Source organism: Hipposideros armiger, unplaced genomic scaffold (assembly GCF_001890085.2).
Source record: "Hipposideros armiger isolate ML-2016 unplaced genomic scaffold, ASM189008v1 scaffold_430, whole genome shotgun sequence".
Taxonomy (NCBI): domain Eukaryota; kingdom Metazoa; phylum Chordata; class Mammalia; order Chiroptera; family Hipposideridae; genus Hipposideros; species Hipposideros armiger.
The window spans coordinates 723,427-743,375 of NW_017731780.1; the positions used below are offsets into that span (position 1 = coordinate 723,427).

The 19,949-nt window shown below is 39.4% G+C and overlaps 1 protein-coding gene across 4 annotated transcripts in view; it reads left to right on the forward strand.

Annotated features, from left to right (window-relative positions):
• Positions 1–19,949, forward strand: part of MTUS1 (microtubule associated scaffold protein 1) — a 147,800-nt gene that overhangs the window by 40,876 nt on the left and 86,975 nt on the right. For 3 of the 4 annotated variants that reach the window (XM_019664778.1, XM_019664777.1, XM_019664779.1), the window contains 2 exons: positions 1,685–3,935; positions 8,017–8,212. In XM_019664778.1, coding sequence (XP_019520323.1) covers positions 1,833–3,935; positions 8,017–8,212 — 2,299 coding nt within the window. In that variant the 5' untranslated portion in view covers positions 1,685–1,832. The remainder of the gene's footprint in view (positions 1–1,684; positions 3,936–8,016; positions 8,213–19,949) is intronic. The other variant, XM_019664780.1, reaches the window with a different exon arrangement.

Here is a 19,949-nt window from a genome sequence, read left to right on the forward strand (position 1 = left end):
TTGTGTGTGCGCACACGTGCAGTATCCACATGCATGCGTACTGTTGAGATAAACATTGCAGCATTTCTTCTTTTCCCTTGTTCAGACTGGTTTCGGGATCCATGGCCAGAGACACACAGAGCACTGTTAGTGAAGATACTGATCCTTGCCATTCTTCCGTCGTTTCTATTCTCCGGGTGGTATTTAGGTCACTGAAGTTTGAATACAGAGAAAAGATTGCAAAATAGAAAAAAATGAGATCTACTCTGGATTTACAAATTCATAGGTCCCCGAATGTCTTTGTTTTTTTCTCATGGATATTTTATTTCTTCAGAACAGAACTGTGACATCCATCTGATTGACAGTAAGTATCAGGATTAGAAAGTCAATCGGAGTGAATGTCTAACTGTGCCTTATTTTGCAGTCCTAGCTTGAACATTTGGCATTTCTTAAGCACTTCAATTTGACTACAAACATAATAAAAATTTAGTTATTTGCAGAAATCCTTGGATTTGAAAGCTTTCATGGGTTGTTTTAAATGATTTTTTTAAGTGTACAATTCAGTAGTTTTCAGCATTGTGCAACCATCACCATAATCTTTAGGACATTTTCCTTACCCTTAAATGAAACACCATCTTGGTTAGTAGTCACTCCTCAGTTCCTTCCCTCCTACCCCTTCTTCAGTTTTAGGGAACCACTAATCAACTTTCTATCTCTATAGATTTACCTATTCTGGACATTTCATATAAATAGTATCACATAATATATAGTCTTTTGTGACTGGCTTCTTTTACTTTGTAGAATATTTTTAAGTTGTAACATTGTGTCCATGTTACAGTATGTATCAATACTCCCTTTCTGTTGCTGAAGAATATACTCCACTGTATGCATATATATTTTGTTATCCATTTACCAGTTAATGGACATTTAGGTAGCTTCCACTTTTTGGCTTTTATGAATAATGCTTCTATTAGGAATCGTGTACATTTGTGTATGAGTTTTTGTGTGGACATTTGTTTTCATTTATTTTTAGTAGATCCTTAGGAGTAGAACTGCTGTGTCATACAGTCACTCTTGAACATTTTTAGGAACTTCCAATAGAGTACCACTTGAATTATTAAGAATCAAAAACTTTTTTTCTCAACTTTGAAAATGGACTATGTTTGAGATAGGGAATGGAAACAGGGAAAAGAGAAATGCAAATGCCCCAAATCTTCATTGATCTTTCAGCTCATTTGTTGTGCCTGCCAGGTCTGTTTGATAATCACTCTCCATGGAAACAATAGGGGACCCTTCCGAAAATGAAAAGGGCATTGTTACTAATTATTTTGCGACAACAGGCATAAATTGGGACTGTCCTAGACAAATTAGAACCAATGGTCATTCTGTCAACCAACCAGAAGGAAAGACTGTTGTCAGATACAGCTCTTATAACAAGTAAGAATCACTGGAAGTAGGGACGAGGCATCTGAGGTGTGAAGTCAGACGTGTGCAGTTTTATCAGCGTCTCAGTCTTCCATTTTGCCCCATTCCCTCAAATGAAAGAGTATCTTTCAAAGGGGGTGACACTTTAGTTAATGATATCTTAATTACCCATATCCATAGTTGTAGGTTCTAAATGTAAAAATAAAGTGATTGAAATTAGTCAAGTGGTGACATTAATTTTTCTAATATTTACTTGAGTTAATCATTTTATTTCTTCTAGGGAACAAGTCATTTCAACTTCAGAGCACCTTATGTTAAGAAACTTTCAACTGTGCTGAAAAACTTAGGAGACAGTTTTATCCTTCCCTCTCACTTGAAAGGATTTAAGGAAGAAATAAAATGGCAGAGGTTTAAAGTTAATATTCAGGATGAATGATGATAATTCAGATGACAAGACAGAAGATAAAGTGCAATCCTTATTTATCAGTGATAAAAATGGAAACACACATGCATACAACAAAAAATCACCACCTACACAAAACTCTTCAACTGACAATGTGAATTGGAATCCTGCCAACCCAGAAGACGACATGGTGGTTGATTATGAAACCAACTCTGCTGTGGACATTGTTGAAAATATTTCTTTGAACCCTGAGTATGTGGAAGCACATGATCACCAAAAGTCTTCAAGTGATTTCATTAGTAAAGAGGTATTACATATGCAAGATTCCACATGTCAGTCTTCTGCACAAGATGTAAATACAGAGGAGCCCAAGTACCTGCATTACAATTATCATTCCCTAGAATCATTTCAGGACCAGACTGTTGAGACATCTCTGCCTTCTGTGTGGAAATCTAACGATGATGATTTGAACTGTACAGACTACCCAGCTGCCTTGGAGCTAAACCAAACATTTGACCTGAAGGTGGATAATGGTAACTGCACCTTTATAATACATGATGCCATTGGAAAAAGTCCGTCTTTGCATACCACTGAAACTCTGCAGACTACTGGCACGAAAAGTGGTAATAAATCTCTATCCTGTTCCATTCCTCCATCTGGCCATTCTGATAAGATACAGGTGAGAGGAATGAGTTATGACAGAGTTAGTTTTGAAGACCCTCAAGCTACAGGATCAGAGGCCCAAGACACAATGTACACAGTATTTTCTGATGTGGTGATGCAAAGTGATGTTTCTGTTCCAGATATTGGAAATCAGTGGCAATATTCTTCAGGAAATGTCAACAGTGAGTACACAGATGGGCCACAGCAAAGACTAGTTGGAGAAAAAGAGATACAAGCTCCAACACCTGTTTCTGATGGCATGGACGTTCCCAATGGGTCTGGGTTACAAGAGTTCTTTTGTTTGTGTAAAGATGAACCAAATAATGAGACACATTCAGAGAGCTCATACAGGCAAAAGGAAATGGGCCAAAATCTAAGCGAAACAGTCTCTGATTGTCTTATAGATGATGAATGCCCTTTACTGGTGCCGGCTTTTGATAAAAGTAATGCCCAAGTGCTGAATCCAGAACGTGCAGTCACTGTGGCTGAAGACACACAAATCGCCTCCAATGAAAAAGATTTGGGAACCCCAACTTGTACCATAGAATTGATAGCAAGTAGCCCACTAGGACAGAAAGTGGCTTCATCATTTGAACTGACTTGGGAAGCAAATGACATGGTCATTAGCACAGATAATGCAATTTGCATGTCAGTGCCAGTCCTAAAACCCATGAATGCAACCTTTTCTATTTCACCTATTGAAGTGACAGAGAAATGTAGTAAAGTGGAGAAGAGTAATCGAGAGCTAAGAAATTTACCAAACTTGAAGGGGCCACCTATGAACATATCTAATAAACCTAATCTAGGAAAATCAACAACCAAGACGAGTACCCCTGTAGGCAGCAAAGTTAGAAAAACCGAAATTATAAGTTACCCAAGACCAAACTTCAAGAATGTCAAGGCAAAAGTTATGTCTAGACCAGCATTGCAGTCCAAAGACCCAGCTTTATCAAAGGTCACACCCAGACCTCCTCCGGTGATCAGTGCCTCATCATCCTCATCGGTGTCTTCCTCAAGACAGTTGACAATTTTGAACAAAACACCACGGTCTGACTTGAATGCAGACGCAAAAGCAGAAATCCTAATTAACAAGACACATAAGCAGCAATTTAATAAACTCATTACTAGCCAGGCTGTGCATGTTGCAACTCATTCTAAAAATGCTTCCCACAAGGTTCCAAGAACAACATCTGCCGTGAAATCAAATCAGGAAGATGTTGACAGAGCAAGTTCCTCTAATTCAGCGTGCAAGACTGGGTCCGTGGCGACGTTTTTTCAGAAGATCAAAGGCATATTCCCTGTCAAAATGGAAAGCACAAAATGTTTGGAAATGACATGTGCTTCCAGCCATGATAGGATTAGCCCTGAAAAGAAGGGTGAAAATGAAAATGGGATGCCTATGGAAAAACAAGAGCTGAAAAAGGATCTTATGGATGAGACCTTTGAATATGGTTCTCTGTTTCTGGTAAGTGAAATTTTTGCCTGCTTCGGGGAACGGTGGAGGAAACTGAGAGGTGTGTGAGCAATTGCTTATCCACTAATAGTCAATAATGTTGCAGAGTTAGGTGTGAAAATCTGCTTTCTGCTGTTAATATATGATTCAGTAATTCTTTCTCTTGTCAGTGCATGTTAGCGTGTTAATTGGAAACCTGCATACTGGGGGGAAAATTCTGAAGTTCAGTATTTTGTGTTGAGTATTAATGTTCCTTTTGGATGTATCATAATAAGCTAAAAGAACAAGTTACTTTAATATTTGAGTGTAGTTATTTGAAGTTAAACATCTGTTATAGTTTATATTTATGAAAAAGAAAAAAAAGGTTTATGAACTTTAAAATGGCTTGGGCCACATTTAAGAAATGGCTGTGGAGTGCTGGTAAACAGTATCAACATAAAAATAACTCCTGAGCTCTCATTGGGGAAGCCGCTCTGGGAAGTGGCGTCCTCTCCTGTGAACGGGAGCTGTCTGGATTCTGCTTCTGATCAGCCAGTGTGACTTTGGGCCAGTAATCTTTTGAGACCCAAAGGTGACGCCTGACATCTCTTGCAGCCCTAATTTGTTGATTCCTGGTACATAAAAATAAACAAGACCTGTTTTACTCTTATATAGTGTAAGAGCGGTATGTTTTCTATAGCACCTGTCAGATATTTGGGGGAACTAGATAGTTCCATTTAAAAAAGAATTCACGTGACGTTCAAAGATTGTTTTTTTTCTTTAAGCATGCATATACTTTTGACAAGAGCATGAAGAAATGAGTTTTCTGAGTTTTAAAAACATTTGGCAGGCCACTGTGGGGCTGTGTGTGCTCGTCCTCAGCCCTATTTTTGGCAGTGGGAACGTGGGTGTATTTTCAGTCCACACTGGCCTTTCTCAGGCTATGTCCTCTGCGCCAGGAATGGAGGTAGGTGTCAGGGCAGGAAGGCAGAAGGGAGACATCTGTGTGGAGGGCCCATGTCTTAGAGGAACGGAACACGTAGTGCGGTCAAGTGTTAAAGAGCTGTTTAGCAGTGTTTTCAGGGTGCATAGGGGATTGTTAGGTCCTTTTGGGGGGTAAGGTTAGGAAAGACCGGATACTCTTGAGCTAGATCACTTTAGAGATGTTCTGGCTTTTATAATCTTTTAGGAAGAATGATACACCACAGTTATGTCTGAAGTAATGGGATTGCCCATTATTTCAAAACTCACAGTTTATTTTTGATGTGCTTTTGAAGTCAAACATAGGACACTCATTTTATATCATTTGCAATTTGATACTTTACTAAATTAAATAATAAATCTCTGGTAATTCTAATCAGTATTCTTAGTTTGGTGTTTATAGATATATGCAAAAACAATACATTTATTCCTCCTTGATTTGTGGGAGAGTTGTATTGTGCATCTATTGCCAACTGCCAGAAAAGCTAACATCAAGTTTCCTTTAAATAGTATTTGCCTTGAATATAAATTGGCTATCTAATTTTGAAATTAGAAGTTTTTGTGACGTGTGCATTGAGTAAGGCTGAGCTTTATATTCCCTATGTGCAGAATGAAAGCCTGTTTTTCAGGCTCAAGATGTGATACTGAAGTAAGGCAATAGAATCACAAGATTAAAATGGATGCCAATACATCTTGGAGAAGAAACGCTTTTCTTCTTAGGAATCTTGCAGTTGGTGTTCCCATATTTTCAGCATTGACACCTTTTTACTTATCAACTGGCATTAAAACAAACAAACTCAGTCTTTTCCCATGATACCGTTTTAAGCACTATTGCCTCTACTGTCACTGGTTTACCTCTTACACATTTCCATGTATGGGGAGGAGGAGGCAGGACCAACCATCGCAGGCTATAGGCTTCGTGCGAATTGTCAGGAGCTGAAGGAGGGAACCTTGGTTTCACGTTTTACTCAAATGCCCATGTTTTTTGGTCACTTCAGCAGGATGCAAGGGTTTGAAATCTGCCCTGGATCTGGGATGAGACAGTCTTGGAGAGATGCTAATTTTCAGTGTGCTCCATTGATGTTGGGCTAAATTGGGCCTTGAGTTTACTGAATCTTTAGGTTGTCTGCAACCTCACAGGTGTTTGGGCAGTGTTTATCTGAAACTGAGGACAAGTTCTTATTTGGATGAAGGAATTTGATTTTATTCTGGTGCAGGTTGAGCATGGCTACCAATGACAGAGGTTATGTTTTGGTGATAATGTGATAAAGGGAGTGGTGAATTATCTGAAAGGAAAGAATTCGATATTTTTTTCAATGCCTGTTTTGGACCAAACTCTTTGCTTAAGTGTCTTATACATTTCATGTCCCCTAGTTTTTCCAGTGATGTTCAGGTGCTTTATACATTGTCCTTTACTCTTCCCAGTAACAACAGGGCAGTTGTTAGCCACATTTGAAAGCTTCAGAGAGGTTACTTAACACACACAGCTACTGAGGCATAAAATTGAGATTCAGTCTCAGGTCCCCTGCCTTGAATCCTGGTCCTTTCTGCGATATACCCCACAGGGTTTCAACATCTTGTGGAATGTTGGTCCTGAAAGGCAGAGTACATCTGATTTGTTAAAGATTCACTTTTGTAAGTCGGTTAAAAGTTTGCTTTACTTTTTAAAAGAAAGTTGTCTCTGAGGGATTGCCTTAGTCAGTTTTACAGTAGAGGTAGGAGATCGTTAAGTTCGTGTATAATCGCCTGCTTTTCTTGGCCAATTGTATGTTGCTTTCCAGTGTTTTCTTAGGATATTTCCCTATTGAGTTAGTTTTTAACTCACCTAGTGTGTGAATTCAACTGCCATCAGCCTGGGGGTTCACATATGTCTACTGGAGATTATGCACTTATGATTTATTAAGTAAATAAATAAGGGTACTAGTGGGTGACATGCAGCTTAGATGTTAAGAGCATGGATTCTGGAGTTAGACATGGTTTTATATTGTAACTCCATCATTCACTAGCAAAGCGACCTCAGGCAAGTTACTTAGTCTCCATGAGGCTCAATTTTTCTTTATGTAAAGGGAGAATACAAATGATAGCTTACAGTACTGGAGTTTGTTCTTTGAGTAAGGCTCAGGTTCTCATTTCCTATATGTACAGCAGGAACATTTATTGGGTACCTACTGTGTGCAATATAGAATGGAGACTCTTGGAATACAGAGAAGGAAGCGCCTGGCCCATCCTAGTGCCCAGTGCAGTGGGCAATATAAGAGAATAAACCAAAAGGGTATTTTAAGTAGTACTAAGTTGGGGCTTTATATAGGCTGTTGTGCTGCAGGAAGTGGATGGGATGGTGGCAGTGGAGACAGTTAATAGGAAGGCTTGCTTCTAGGGAGAATGTTAGTCACCATCTGGAACTAAAAGAGCAGTATGAATTGGAAAGATACTGCGAGTGGAGGGAATAACATGTACAACGATGAAGAAGCAGGATATTCTCATTTAGGGGATGCCAGGTAGTAAGTTTGATGGGGCCGGGAGTGCAGAACCATGAAGAGGAAGGAATACGCTGAAGAAAATGGCAGGGGCTGCTCCATCCAGAAGGGCTTGGCGAACCTTATTAAGAAGAGTTGACTTCTCTGGAAGGCAGAGGGAAGCTGCCTAACTTAATTTGGCCTTTAGAGCGATTGCCTTAGCAATGGAGCAGAAGACGAATGGAGGGCTGGTGACACCAGAAGGATCCTGAGGACATGGGTTAGTAATCTTGGCCAGAAATGAGGCAGGCCTGTCCCAAGGTGGATGGAGAAAGGAGAGAACGCCATCAAGAGGGGGTTTAGGAAGTAAGAAAGGAAGCACCTAGAAATAGCTTTTATTGTTTAAGTTGGGTGCCTGGGTGTGTTGTAGTAAATATGGGAAGAGGTCAGCTTTGAGATGGGTGGCTAAAATTAAGTTTTAGAGACTGCTTCGTGTTGATGAGTTGAGGAGTAAGCTACAAAGAGTTTGAATTGTTCCGTAGTAAAAAATGAAAATTAAATATTCGTCTGGCTTGTCCACTTAAACAGAAATTGTTTTGCCCATAGCTACCACCACAGGGAAACGCTATGTGGAAGGTGTGATCGGGACTAAAACCTTAACGATTTTTCCTTCACAGGGTTCTGCTTCAAAAACTTCAACCCCCTCCGGCAGGAATGTACCCAAGCCTGGCTCCTCCAGTTTGAGGAAGACGCCAGGTCCAAAAGCTAAAGTGGGGCCTTCTGTTTCCTGTTTGAGGCGGAATATTGACAGCAGAAATCTCAATTCTGATCGAGCTTTATCTTCTCAGAGGATCAGGCGTGTGTCCAATTCTGGTAAGAATAAGATAATTCAGGTGTGCCTTATAGCAGTTTATGAACTATTCCAGTGTAAAATTAGGCATGTCAGAAAGCAGGAAGACAGGTTTTAGTTTTAGAGCTAACACATTCTGTCATTAAAGCATTTAGCCTTTGGTGGAATCGCATCTTACCCAGGGAAGGTAGAAAAAGAAGTCAAAGACACAGCCCTTATCTAAAGGCTAGTTGGGGAGAGATATATGTATGTAAAGCCACTTAATAAGCTATTTAGAAGCATGCGTGTATAAATACAATACATAATTGGGCACCTGTTATGGACGAATCTTTTCATTTTTAAATTTTTTACAAATAGGTAAGTGCTACATAACATGTAAGTGTTATATGCTAAAATTACAATGTGCCCTCACCACCTGTGAAGAGGTTAGTTTTCTCTTGAATTTTACTGAAAGATGTATTCTAAATCTCCAGGGACGTAAGGATGACTAAAAAGTTAAACTTTTCTAATACCAACTTTGATTTATGTTGGTTTGTATTTTAGAAGTAGTGGTTTTAAAATCATATTAGGTTTATGAAATTTGAGAACTTCAAGAAAAGCTGTTAGGTGTCTTACTAAATTTGGCTGGTGGACAGATTTTTCTGTGTGACGAATCAGAACAGGAAATGGAAAAATCAGCCTATTTCATAGGGACTCAGTCAGAAAGCCTGCTAGCCATTCCCACTGACTGAGAACACTCTGCAGGGAACACCCCTTATTTTAACAGGTACAACCTTGAGCAAATTAAAGGCATGTCAGAAGGATTTAGAAGTAAGTTCCCTTATGAAATAGTGACTACTATTGAATGGTCTAAAGAAAAAAAAAAGTGCCTCTAACATTATGTGTCCACACATGTGAGAACATTTCACAGAAACTAACAAAACCAACCAAAACCCAAAGGATTGCTTTTCCTCTCCACACCTTGGTGTTTTTAGCTCTATTTTCCAATCCTATTCTGAAACCTACTGTGTGAGAAGCCTATCATGTGCAGAAGTGTTTTATTTCGGTTTGGGCCTGGCATCAAGGTCCTGAGGCGCAGGCCCAGGAAGAAGTATGGGTGGAGGAAGAGGGATTAGCAATACATTTCCACCAATCAGCTTGAGGAGTTCATCCTTAGGGAGAAACACAGAAGAGAAGCTAAAGACATTGGGAGAAGCAATAATCCTTATTTCCGATATTGCTACTGTTGGGGAGTTGAGGCCTAAGTGGGGAGTTGGTACTTACTATTACTGCTGCCAGATGATAGGAGCCCCTGTGGCTTGGTTGCACTGAGAGCCATGGCCACTGGCAGGTTGGTCTGTAGTCAGGAGCCCTGTGTTCTAGTATCGCTCTGGCACCAAGGAGCTGCCTGAGCACGCAAATCATTTACCCTCCCTGGCAACAGCCTTTGTATCTGTGAAGTGGAGGATTTGAGAATGTCAGGCCCTGTCGACTTTTGCAGTCCTTACCTTGCTGGGGACATGTTGGAGCTCGCCTAATTTTCTGAGTGGTGGTTCCTATTGGTGTGATTCTCTGGACCACAGGATGCTCGAATCTCAGAAAACCTGAAGTGCACCTACTTTCCAGGGTATATTTTAAAAGATGGGATTCTTTTATATAGGTGAACAGTTCCACCAAAGAATGAAGCATTTTTTAAGTGCCCTTCCTGTATACGACCTAATGTCATGCCTTAAAGAGAGAAAAGTAGATCTGTTTAGTCATCATGGAAAAATGGGGAAATTTATTAAGCTTTTATTAACCTGTATAAATACGCTTGATAATTAAGTTTTGCATCCAGAGTTTTCAATCTGAGTTAAAAACTAAATTATATTTTACCTGGTGGTTTTCCTTATATAAATAGAAAAAAAATTAATGTAACCAGAAGCTTTATGGATTTGCATTTGGGTTTTATATTTGAACTGTTGAAAGACTGACTCGATTTTGCTATTTATGTATTTTAAAAAATTAACAGCCACTAACTTGTTTGGATGCTCACAATAAATCGAGAGGTGTTTGTTGTGAGGGACAGGAAACTTAATCACCAGTGTTAAAAGTAGAACAGAAAATAGAGGAGCATAAACAATGTGCCCTTAGATCATTGAGAGCATGTTGCCATTTACTGTACAATGAGGTGTTTGTGTATTAGAAAATTGAAACCAAATGGATATCCTCTGTACTCATACAAAGCTACTCCACTGAAAGGTAAGCAGCAGGAATGTTCCAGCCAACTTGGGGTTTTCAATAAATCCTTTCAGAGAACCTAGGCAGAGCTGGAGTTCAAACAGACATTTTCTTTACGCTTTAAAATGAGTGTGAGAAAGAATTGTAGTTATACCCAGTGGAGCTCTTCCATTTGTCACAACCTGGAAATATATATGAAACCAGATTATAACCAACCAAATCCAAAGTATCTGCTTCTTTGGAGTATCTCATCAAATAAGATGAGATAGTGAGGAAAGCTTTCTAATAATGCTTATAATGCCAGTGATAGCTCACGCTTATGAAATGTTTTCCAAGTTCTAGGCCCCTGTCTAAATCACTTCACCTATAAATTCATTTAATCCTCACCATAGTTTTGTGAAGCTTATCCCCATTTTACAAGTGAGGAAACCATCACAGAGACGTTAAATACTTCCTCAAGGTTATGCAGCTGGAAAGTGGCAGAGGTGGGATTCAGATCAGACAGTAGGGTTCTAGAGTCCATGCTCTTCAGTTTCATATTACTAGTCTAAAGAAACACTAGGAGTGTGACCATGAGTTTCGAAAACTTAACATTTTTAGGCTCAGCTGAATGGTTTAGGAATTGGTGGCATTTCTCTTTTCAGGCCCTTGGCTTAAAATTCTAAATCAGTTTACTGTGATGTAGGTGATTTTACAAGGTTATTGCAAATTAATGCCGCTGAATAAATGACTGCTTAGTAAATAACTTCATGGTTAATTCAGGCATCTTCAGAGAACTGCCTGCTACCTCTTTCAGAGGCAGTACCAGTTCTTCCCAGGTTTTAGATGATAAATGTGTGTGTTCCTTCAGACAGACATGTAATTGCCCTTTCAGCGACCAGCCTGAGCCAGGCAGGGTTACGGAAATAGCACAAAATACACTTCCTGCCTTGTGGATTCTTGAACCTACCTTGGGAGGGTAAATGCATGTGTATACAGCAATCACCGAACAGCATAAAGGGATGAGTGAAGGGTGTGGAAAAGGCATGGACAAGGCCCCCACATGCTTTAAGGCTTTGGAAAAAAAGAAAAATGTTCAGGGGCTGGTCTGATTTCACCAGAGCCTAAAGAAAGTATTCATGAAAGAGATGGCCTTTAGTTTTTTTTCTCGAAAAAGAGAAATAGCATTTCAAAAGGGTACACCTTTGTTTTAATCCAGTTTATTGTGGGTTAATAAAATAAATTCCTCTCCAATGAGGAGTGCATCCCAAACTTGTAAAGACTTGCTTATCCTGTAGATTTCTCTTCTTTCTTGCTAAGTTGTTTCCTTCTTAGTTGCTTTTGTAAACTGATTTCTTTTGTTTATTTAGCGTTAAAGGGAATTTAAAATCTCTTCAGTTTATTTTATATTATTTTATCCTTTTCTAGGGAAGAGTTTGAGAGAGCTAGCAAGTGAAATTATGAGAAATTTATTCACATGCTCACAGAAATTCATTATGAAAAAACAGAAATTATCACAGAATATTTATGCCAAAAGCTAACTTTAATGTGTTGCTTGTCGATGTTTTTTTATATTTGTATGTAATTAAAACACTTTTTAAAGAATGTATCTTAAGGTTTCTTCCCTTTCGATAAAAACCATAATATTGAGTAGTACTGTAGTAAATGTGTTTTGAGTGCGAGTGATGGGCCAAGTACTGTTTAAGCTTTCTAAATGCATCATTTCATTTAATTCTCACAGCTCATAAGGTATAAATACTATGATTATCCCCATTCTACAGATGAACAATTTGAAGTTTTCAAAGCATGAGTAACTTGCCCATAGTTACCCAGTTAACAACTGGTGGAGACAGGAAACAGACCAGGGGGTCTGGTCTGGGGTGTCTGCCCTTAACCTCCATTACATGCATGCAGTTGTCCCAACACACCCGGTTATTCCAAGCAGCTGGCGAATGCCTGATGTGCTGGGAATGAAGAGCGCACAGAAGACAAATCTTGCCCTCGTGGAGCTTGCATTCTATTGTAGTAAGGCAAGTCAGAAGATAAACTAAATACAAGGCTTTGTATGTAAGATGATGATCAGTGCTGAGGAGAAAAACACAGAAGCGAAGGGAGGTAGATTTTTATATAGGGTGGTCACAAAGGCCTCACAGAGCAGGTATCATTTGCACCAGCACCTGAAGGACGAGGAGGAGGGAAACGTCTGGACATCAGATGGAAGGACTTTGCAGGCAGAGGGAACAGCAAGTGCAAAGTCGAGGCGAGGCAGTATGGGGGGAGGGCCCTGTGGAACAGCGAGCTGCCCAGCGTGGGTGGTGGGGCCTGGGGAGCGGGTCAGAGGCCAACCAAGCAGCGCCTCACAGGCACCTGGGAGACAAGCATCTTTTCTCTTCCTTACTAACGTCACCACTGTAAATTCTGAATCATTTCGCAGGCATTCCGCACGATGGTTCTCACTTGGCAAGTAATTCTGGAGAAGATCGCGATATGGAATGATTTATAAACTATTCCTAATCAGTAATTATGCAGTCTCTTATTTTTCCATTCAAGAAATGTTTTGAGTGTCTGCTATGGTCTGCATGGTCTACTAGATTCTGAGAATACAGACATGATTAATGCCCTTTTAATGAGCTCACTATTTGGAGGGTGAGGTGAAAAGGGGTGTTTAAGCAAATCATTTGAATGCAAACTGTTCAGTTTTCAACCCCCTGCTGAACTGTCCTGGCTTCTGTGACGTTTTGCCTTTATTAGTGCTGTACTGTAATTATTTTCTTGCCTGTCTGTCTCCTACCAAACTGTGAGATCCATAAGGATAGAGTCTAGGTCTTAAAGTTATTTTTATATTTTCCAGTGCTCAACACAGTGTACCTGTTATGCAACAGGTGTTTAAAAATGTTGTCTGGCTTGATTTGAGTGGAAACTTGTATAGAGTACTGTGTGTTCACAGTAAATGGACACCACTAAGCCTGAGGGAAAACCGGGGACGAGCAGTGACATTTGAACTGGCCTTGGAATGTTCCTGGAGGAGTTGGCCAGGCATGGAAGGTTTCTGGCACTCCCCAGGGTGCACATGTAGAGCTTGGAAAGGATGTGGTGTGTATGGGGAGAGTGAGCCTGCCATGAGCCGACTGTGTGTTGGAGTAAGTGATAGATGAGCCTCAAGAAAGGTTAAGGCAGCTCAGCTCTAATAGTCTAGACACAAGCTCATAAGAATCACACCAGTATTTGGGAATCGAAAGCAGAGTGAAAATATTAAACATGCTTCGGAGGAAGATCTGGTAGGCCCCATTGGTGGTGAATAGTCCCAAGTGTCTCGTCGTCAGCTTTCTTGTTTGGGTGGCCATGAAGCAAAATAGGGAATAGAGTGGCAAGAAGAGGTGGTCAGAAGTTTAATTTGGCTCGTGTTGAATTGGAGAGACTGAAGACTGCGAAGTACCTCAAAGGGCTGTGTGCGTGTTTGAGGTTTAAGACAGTACAAATGTGTAGAGGGTAAGGAAGCCTCTGGGAAAAGGGCTGATAAAGATGGAGTGATAGGGACGACTGGAACAACCACGTGATGGAAGCATTGGAATGGATCCTGTGCACAGGCAAATAAGACTTTGAAATAAAGAAGGCAATGGTTAGTAAAGTTACATAGCTTTCAGGTGTACAATTCTGTAGTACATCATCTATATATCACATTGTGTATTCACCACCCAGAGTCAGTTCTCCTTCCATCACCATATATTTGATCCCCTTTACCCTCATCTACCACCTTTCTCCCCACTTACCCTCTAGTAACCACAAAACTATTGTCTGTATCTATGAATTTTTGTTTCTTTATTGGTTTGTCTTGTTCCTTTGCTGCATTGTCACCCCAATAAACTTTAATTAAAAAAAAACAATAAAAGAAGTCAGTGCAGCAGTGTGTAAATATGGATCTACTTGGAGTTAAATAGAGGTTTTAAAAGTCAAAATTCAGAGTGGCAACTGCAGAGAATGGGCTGGGCAGCTTCTTCTTTCTCGTATTTTCCAACTCACTTTTATGAAGTTAGGTGATTCTTTTTTCAAGTGATTTTGTGCAAATGTTATTGATTTGCTTATTTTTGTGATCTTAGAAAAGAAAATAGACTTAAGAATAGGTTCAGTTTTGAGTCTTAGTGATCTCATGCTTCAGAGTATCTCTGCTCATGAGCTTGGCTTCTAGTGAGCCAGGAGGCTCACCATGTGCCTCCCTTGTTCCTATTAGGAACTCTCAGGGCGAGTGCCAGGTGAGCTCCTTCACGGCCAGGTAAATAAATTTGCTGATGAACGTATGAAGACCCTTGTTCATCTTCTTTGTATGGTAGCCGGGGAAAGGATGCAACCCCTTTTGTCTTTGGTTTATTACACCCTTAGTTGCAGGACACATATTTCCAGGCCTGTGATTTAGGGAGTTATGTTTGTTTAATTTCCACCTGAAGCAGCAGACATCTTGTGAACACACTTCAGAGGCAGGTACTAACAGTGTCACCATGAGTGCTGTGTTTCTGTGTAATTCAGGTCATCAGGAGAACCTTGCTTTGTAGGATGTTCTTGTTTCTCTGTCAAATTATCACCCTCTTAAGACTTGTTATGTTTTTGTTGTGACTCACTTGTACTGCCGCGACTTCATCTTTCGAGTTTACTCTTGAATTTAAACAAATAGTGATGCTTATGCAGAGTACAGTTTCTTGTACCCTACTCATATACTATTGCCTTGGCTAACTCAAGAATGTGGAATACTAAAGTCACATTTTGCAATTTAGCGGGGGTGCCAAAAAATGTATACACATAATTTGTATTCATCTTTCGTTATCGATATATATTATTACAATTTTAATGCAGTTTTTTTCCTTTTTAAAAATGTGTATACGTATTCTTGGCACCCTCTGTATAAATGTAGAGTGTTACTGAATTGTTATGTTCTGGAAGATAATTCATTCACTTAACAGACAGTATGAGAATGTATACTGTGCAAGTGGCACTCTAGACCCTGAGGAATCATGTGATGAGTAAGACATGGTTCTTGCCCTCAAGGTATTATCAGCTAAATAGGGGAGATGATGAGTTTGTCCCTCATCACATCTGCCCTTGTAATACTAAAACAAACAAACCTATGAAAAACTGTAGGATTTCAGAAGAGGTTAGATAACCAGTACCCAAGTTTGCTGAAATTCCTTTTTGCTATAATACAGGTAATTCTATAATAGAGGTACGCCCTTATATACATAAGGACTACTCTTGATCTAGTGTTGATGCTTTCTGCTATTTAATTTTTGCCACTGAGACCCCAGAAATAAAAAGGATATATATATGGATGGAAGCATTTTTACGAACTTGGCTGGTACACTAGGAAGTGAAAATGAAAGGGCAGTTAGGGTTGAGAGTATAGAATGTAAAGATTGAGGACAGTCAGTACAGATGTCTACACACCTGTATGTGGGCATGTGGGCAACTAGGACACAGTGCATTGGTGTTCTGGCAGGTGACAAAGCAAAGAGGCCCAGATAGAGCGCAGGTCTATCAGTGTCAGGAAGGGAACATGGGAGCATTGCCCCAAGCGAGGTAAACCTTATTCTACCCCTCTTGTATCTTGAATTTAACTAGTTAACTTGGATAGCTCATCAGGTTTCCACTGTCCGCTTCCCAGTAGACTGTTTATAACATATAGTAATTTAACTGAAAAGTCGGGGGGGGGGGGACTCACCTTTAATCTCATCAATGCCAAATAGTTTTGAACCTTATAATTTATTCAGTGCCTTTTTTCCTTTTGTATATTCTTGTGCACACTTACATATATTTAACAGGGACAGATAGTTCCTAGTAGTTTAGAGACCCCATAACTAACAGTCAGTAGGCACTTAATTAGTTGATTGAATTTTCTTTTTCGTTTAAAGATATGGCGCCTATTTTCCTAGATTCTTAAATATTCTTTAATAACATGATTTTAAATGGCTGTATAACATTTCATTGCCTGAATGTGCTATGATTTATTTCTTCAGATTCTTTGAAACATTAGGTTGTTTCCAATAATTTTTGTATATAAAGCAGCTCTGTACTGAAGAACTTTGTTTATAAGTACATGAGCTGGTATGATAAGTTCCCTGCATACATTCCTTTTGTTGGAATCAGAGGGCGTAGCCTTTTTTAAGGGTTTTAATTCATGTCGCCACATTGCCCTCAGAAACAGCATACATGTCTGTGCCCCTACTCTGAGTATATGAATGTTTCCCCAACATCCTGGCCAATATTTTGACATTTCTAACACTTGCTATTCAGGAAAGTACAAAATGTTATTTTAATTGGAGTGTGCTTGGCGCTCAAATATGTATTGAATAAATGTAGATTCTGTGATCAAAGTGCTGAGGTACAGGAGTGAATACAAGATCGAAATGTTCCTCCTTGAAATTACATTCTGGTGGGAGAGAGACAGGCTATATATACACAAGTAAATAAAGTATATAATAATAGGATGTTTGATAGTGTAAAGTTCTAAGAAGAGATGAAAAATACTAACACAGAGAAAGGGGATATGAAATTGTGTGTGTGTGTGTGTGTGTGTGTGTGTGTGTGTGTGTGTGAGTGTGAGGCAGGGGGCAGATATTTTGGTTAATGAGGCCAGGGAAAGGTAGCTTTTGAGTAAAGACTCGAAGGAGCCAGCTATATGAATATCTGGATGAAAACTGTACCAGTCAGAGTGAACAGTAAGTGGAAAGACTCTGAGGTGGAGTTTGACTGTGTCCTAGGAATAGCAAGGAATAAAGAGAGTACAAATGTGATAGGAGATGAAGTTTGACAGATAGTGGAGTGCCAGATCATGTACAGTCTTGAAAATATAAGGACTTTGGCTTTTAACCAAAGTGACTTAAATTTTATCAGGATCACTCCGATAGCAGTGTAGAGAATACATTGAGTGGGGGTGAGGACAGGATTAGGGAACTCAGTGAGGAGGCGGTGCTATAATCATGACAGGAGGGTGTGGCAGTGGGGGATGTCCAGATTCTAGATATACACATTGAAGCTAACGCCAACAGAATTTTCTTAGATGAGATGAGACAGGTGAGAGCAAAAGAGAGGAGTCAGAGATGACGATGCACATTTTGGTGTGAGCAGTGGAAGGATGATTTGCCATGTACTAAGATGGGGATGGAAATGCAGATCTTGGGAGCTGGATATCTAGAGTTCACTTATAGAGAGATACTAAGTTGAGATGCATAGATATATAAGTGAAAGTGCAGAGTAGAAAGTTGGATATCCAAGTCTAGAGTACATAGGAGAAGTCTGGTCTATGGATATAAATTTGGGATTCATCAACATTTAGATGGTATTTAAAGCCACTAAACAGGATGAGATCACCAAGAGAATAAGGGTAGAAAGAGAACAGGTCAAGAGCACCACTGGGGGACCGTCTACAAGTACCACAAAGTACCTCTGGGGTACGCCTAAGCTTTCAAGGGCTAGGGAGATGAGGCAGAATCACAAGGGAGACCAAGAAGGAACAGCCAGGAAGGTAGGAGGGAAGTCAGTCAAGAGTGGTGTTCTGGAAGCCAAGTAAAGAAAGTGTTTCAAGGAGAAAGAAGGAATCAGTGCATCAACTACCATAACAGGGGACTAGGGTAGTTAACTCAATTTGGTTTAAACCAGAAGGCTGTGTGTTTATTTAACAGGAAGTCGAGAGGGAGGCAGTTCCAGGTTTGGTGATTCAATAATGTCATCTTTCTGTCCTACTCTTCCCGACTCAGCGTGTTGCTTTTGTCAGTGACTTTTCCATTAAAATAGTATGGTCGCTAAGAGTTCCACATGTTAAGTCCCTCTGCTGCTGTGTACAGAGACTGGAAGTGAGGGACAGCAGCCCAGGGCAGGTGCTTCCTCCTGACATGCCTGTCCACATTTATCAGGGAGGAAAAATCTTATTCAGCATCTTAACCCCTAGCACTGTTAATCTTGAAGTCTTACTGGCACAGCTTGGATCCACATGGCCACTCCTGTCTTGAAGAAAGGTTGGGAATACAAGCATTTGGCTTTTCAAACCTTCCTATAGGATGTGAGCAATGGAAATGGGGATTAAGCATGACAGTTGGGAAGCCAGGAAAGGTGTTGGACACAATCAGGTTAAATTAAAAAAAAATTTGTGTTGCCTTTTTATTTACTCTTTTGTTGGGAGCTTTGGCTCACTTATATCATGGGACACGTGATTCTTTTTTGTTGATTTGATATTGTCTTTTTGTGTCCTGTATTTTATTTACTCTATGACTTTATATTGTATATGGTGATTTAAAAAAAATTTCCATTTTATATTGTCAAATACATCTTTTCCTTTCATTTATCCTACTTTATGCTTAATAAGACCTCTACTGAAAGAGAAGATTGATCTGTATTTAATTATTATCATTAATTCATAAGGTTTTGTTTTAGTCACTTTACTTTTTAACGCAATTTTAATTTGTTTGATGGTGAGAACTAGTAGTTTATATTTATGTGTCACTTACTGTATAAACATTTTTAAAATATAAACTCATTTAACTCTCTTAAGAACCTATGAGGTAAGTACTGTAATCACTATAATCACCCCCATTCTTACCCCCATTCTTACACATGAGGAAATAGAGGCTCAGAGTGGTTAAGTAATAACTTGCTCACAGCCACATGTAGTGGAGCTGGGTTTAAACCTAGGCAGTCTGGCTCTAGATTGTTGACTTTTAATCACTACACCATACTGCTTCTCAGATTTGATCTCTTTTAAATTCAAATATTTTAATACCACAAATAAATGTCTTTACTGATTTGAAATATCTCCCTCATTCTATTCTGAATTTTTATATTTCTGAGACTTATACACCAGTTTGTTAATCTGTCAATATAGTTTTGTGGCAGTAATAACTTTTACTGTTTTATAATATAACAAATAAGTAGTAGCACAAGTTTTTCTCCTAACTCTTAAAAGTTTTTTTTTTATTGTGGTAAGATATATGGTACATAAAATTTACAATTTTAACCAATTTTAAGTGTACAGTTCAGTGGTATTAAGTATAATACATTCACATGTTGTTCAACCATTGTCACTGTCCTATCTCTAAAACTTTTCATCTTCCCCAACTAAAACGCTTTATCCATTAAATACTAACTCCCCATTCTCCCCTCCTCCCAGCCCCTGGCAACCACCATTCTACTTTCTGTCTCTGAATTTGACTACTCTAGGTATGTCACATAAGAAGAATCATATAATATTTGTCCTTTTGTGACTGGCTTATTTCAATTAGCATAAAGTCTTCAAGATTCATGCATGTTGTAGCATGCATGAATTTCCTTTCATTAAGGATGAGTAATATTTGATTGTATGTCTGTGCCACCTTTTGTTGTTCCATTCATCTATCAATGGGCTCTTGGGTTTCTTCTACCTTTTGACTATTGTGAATAATGCTGAGACATGGGTACACAGATACCTCTTGAAGATCTTGCTTCTAGTTCTAGGTATATATTCCGCATTGGAATTGCTGGATCGTATGGTTCTATTTGTGTGTGTGTGTGTGTGTGTGTGTGTGTGTGTGTGTGTGTGTGTGTGTGTGTGTGTGTGTGTGTGTG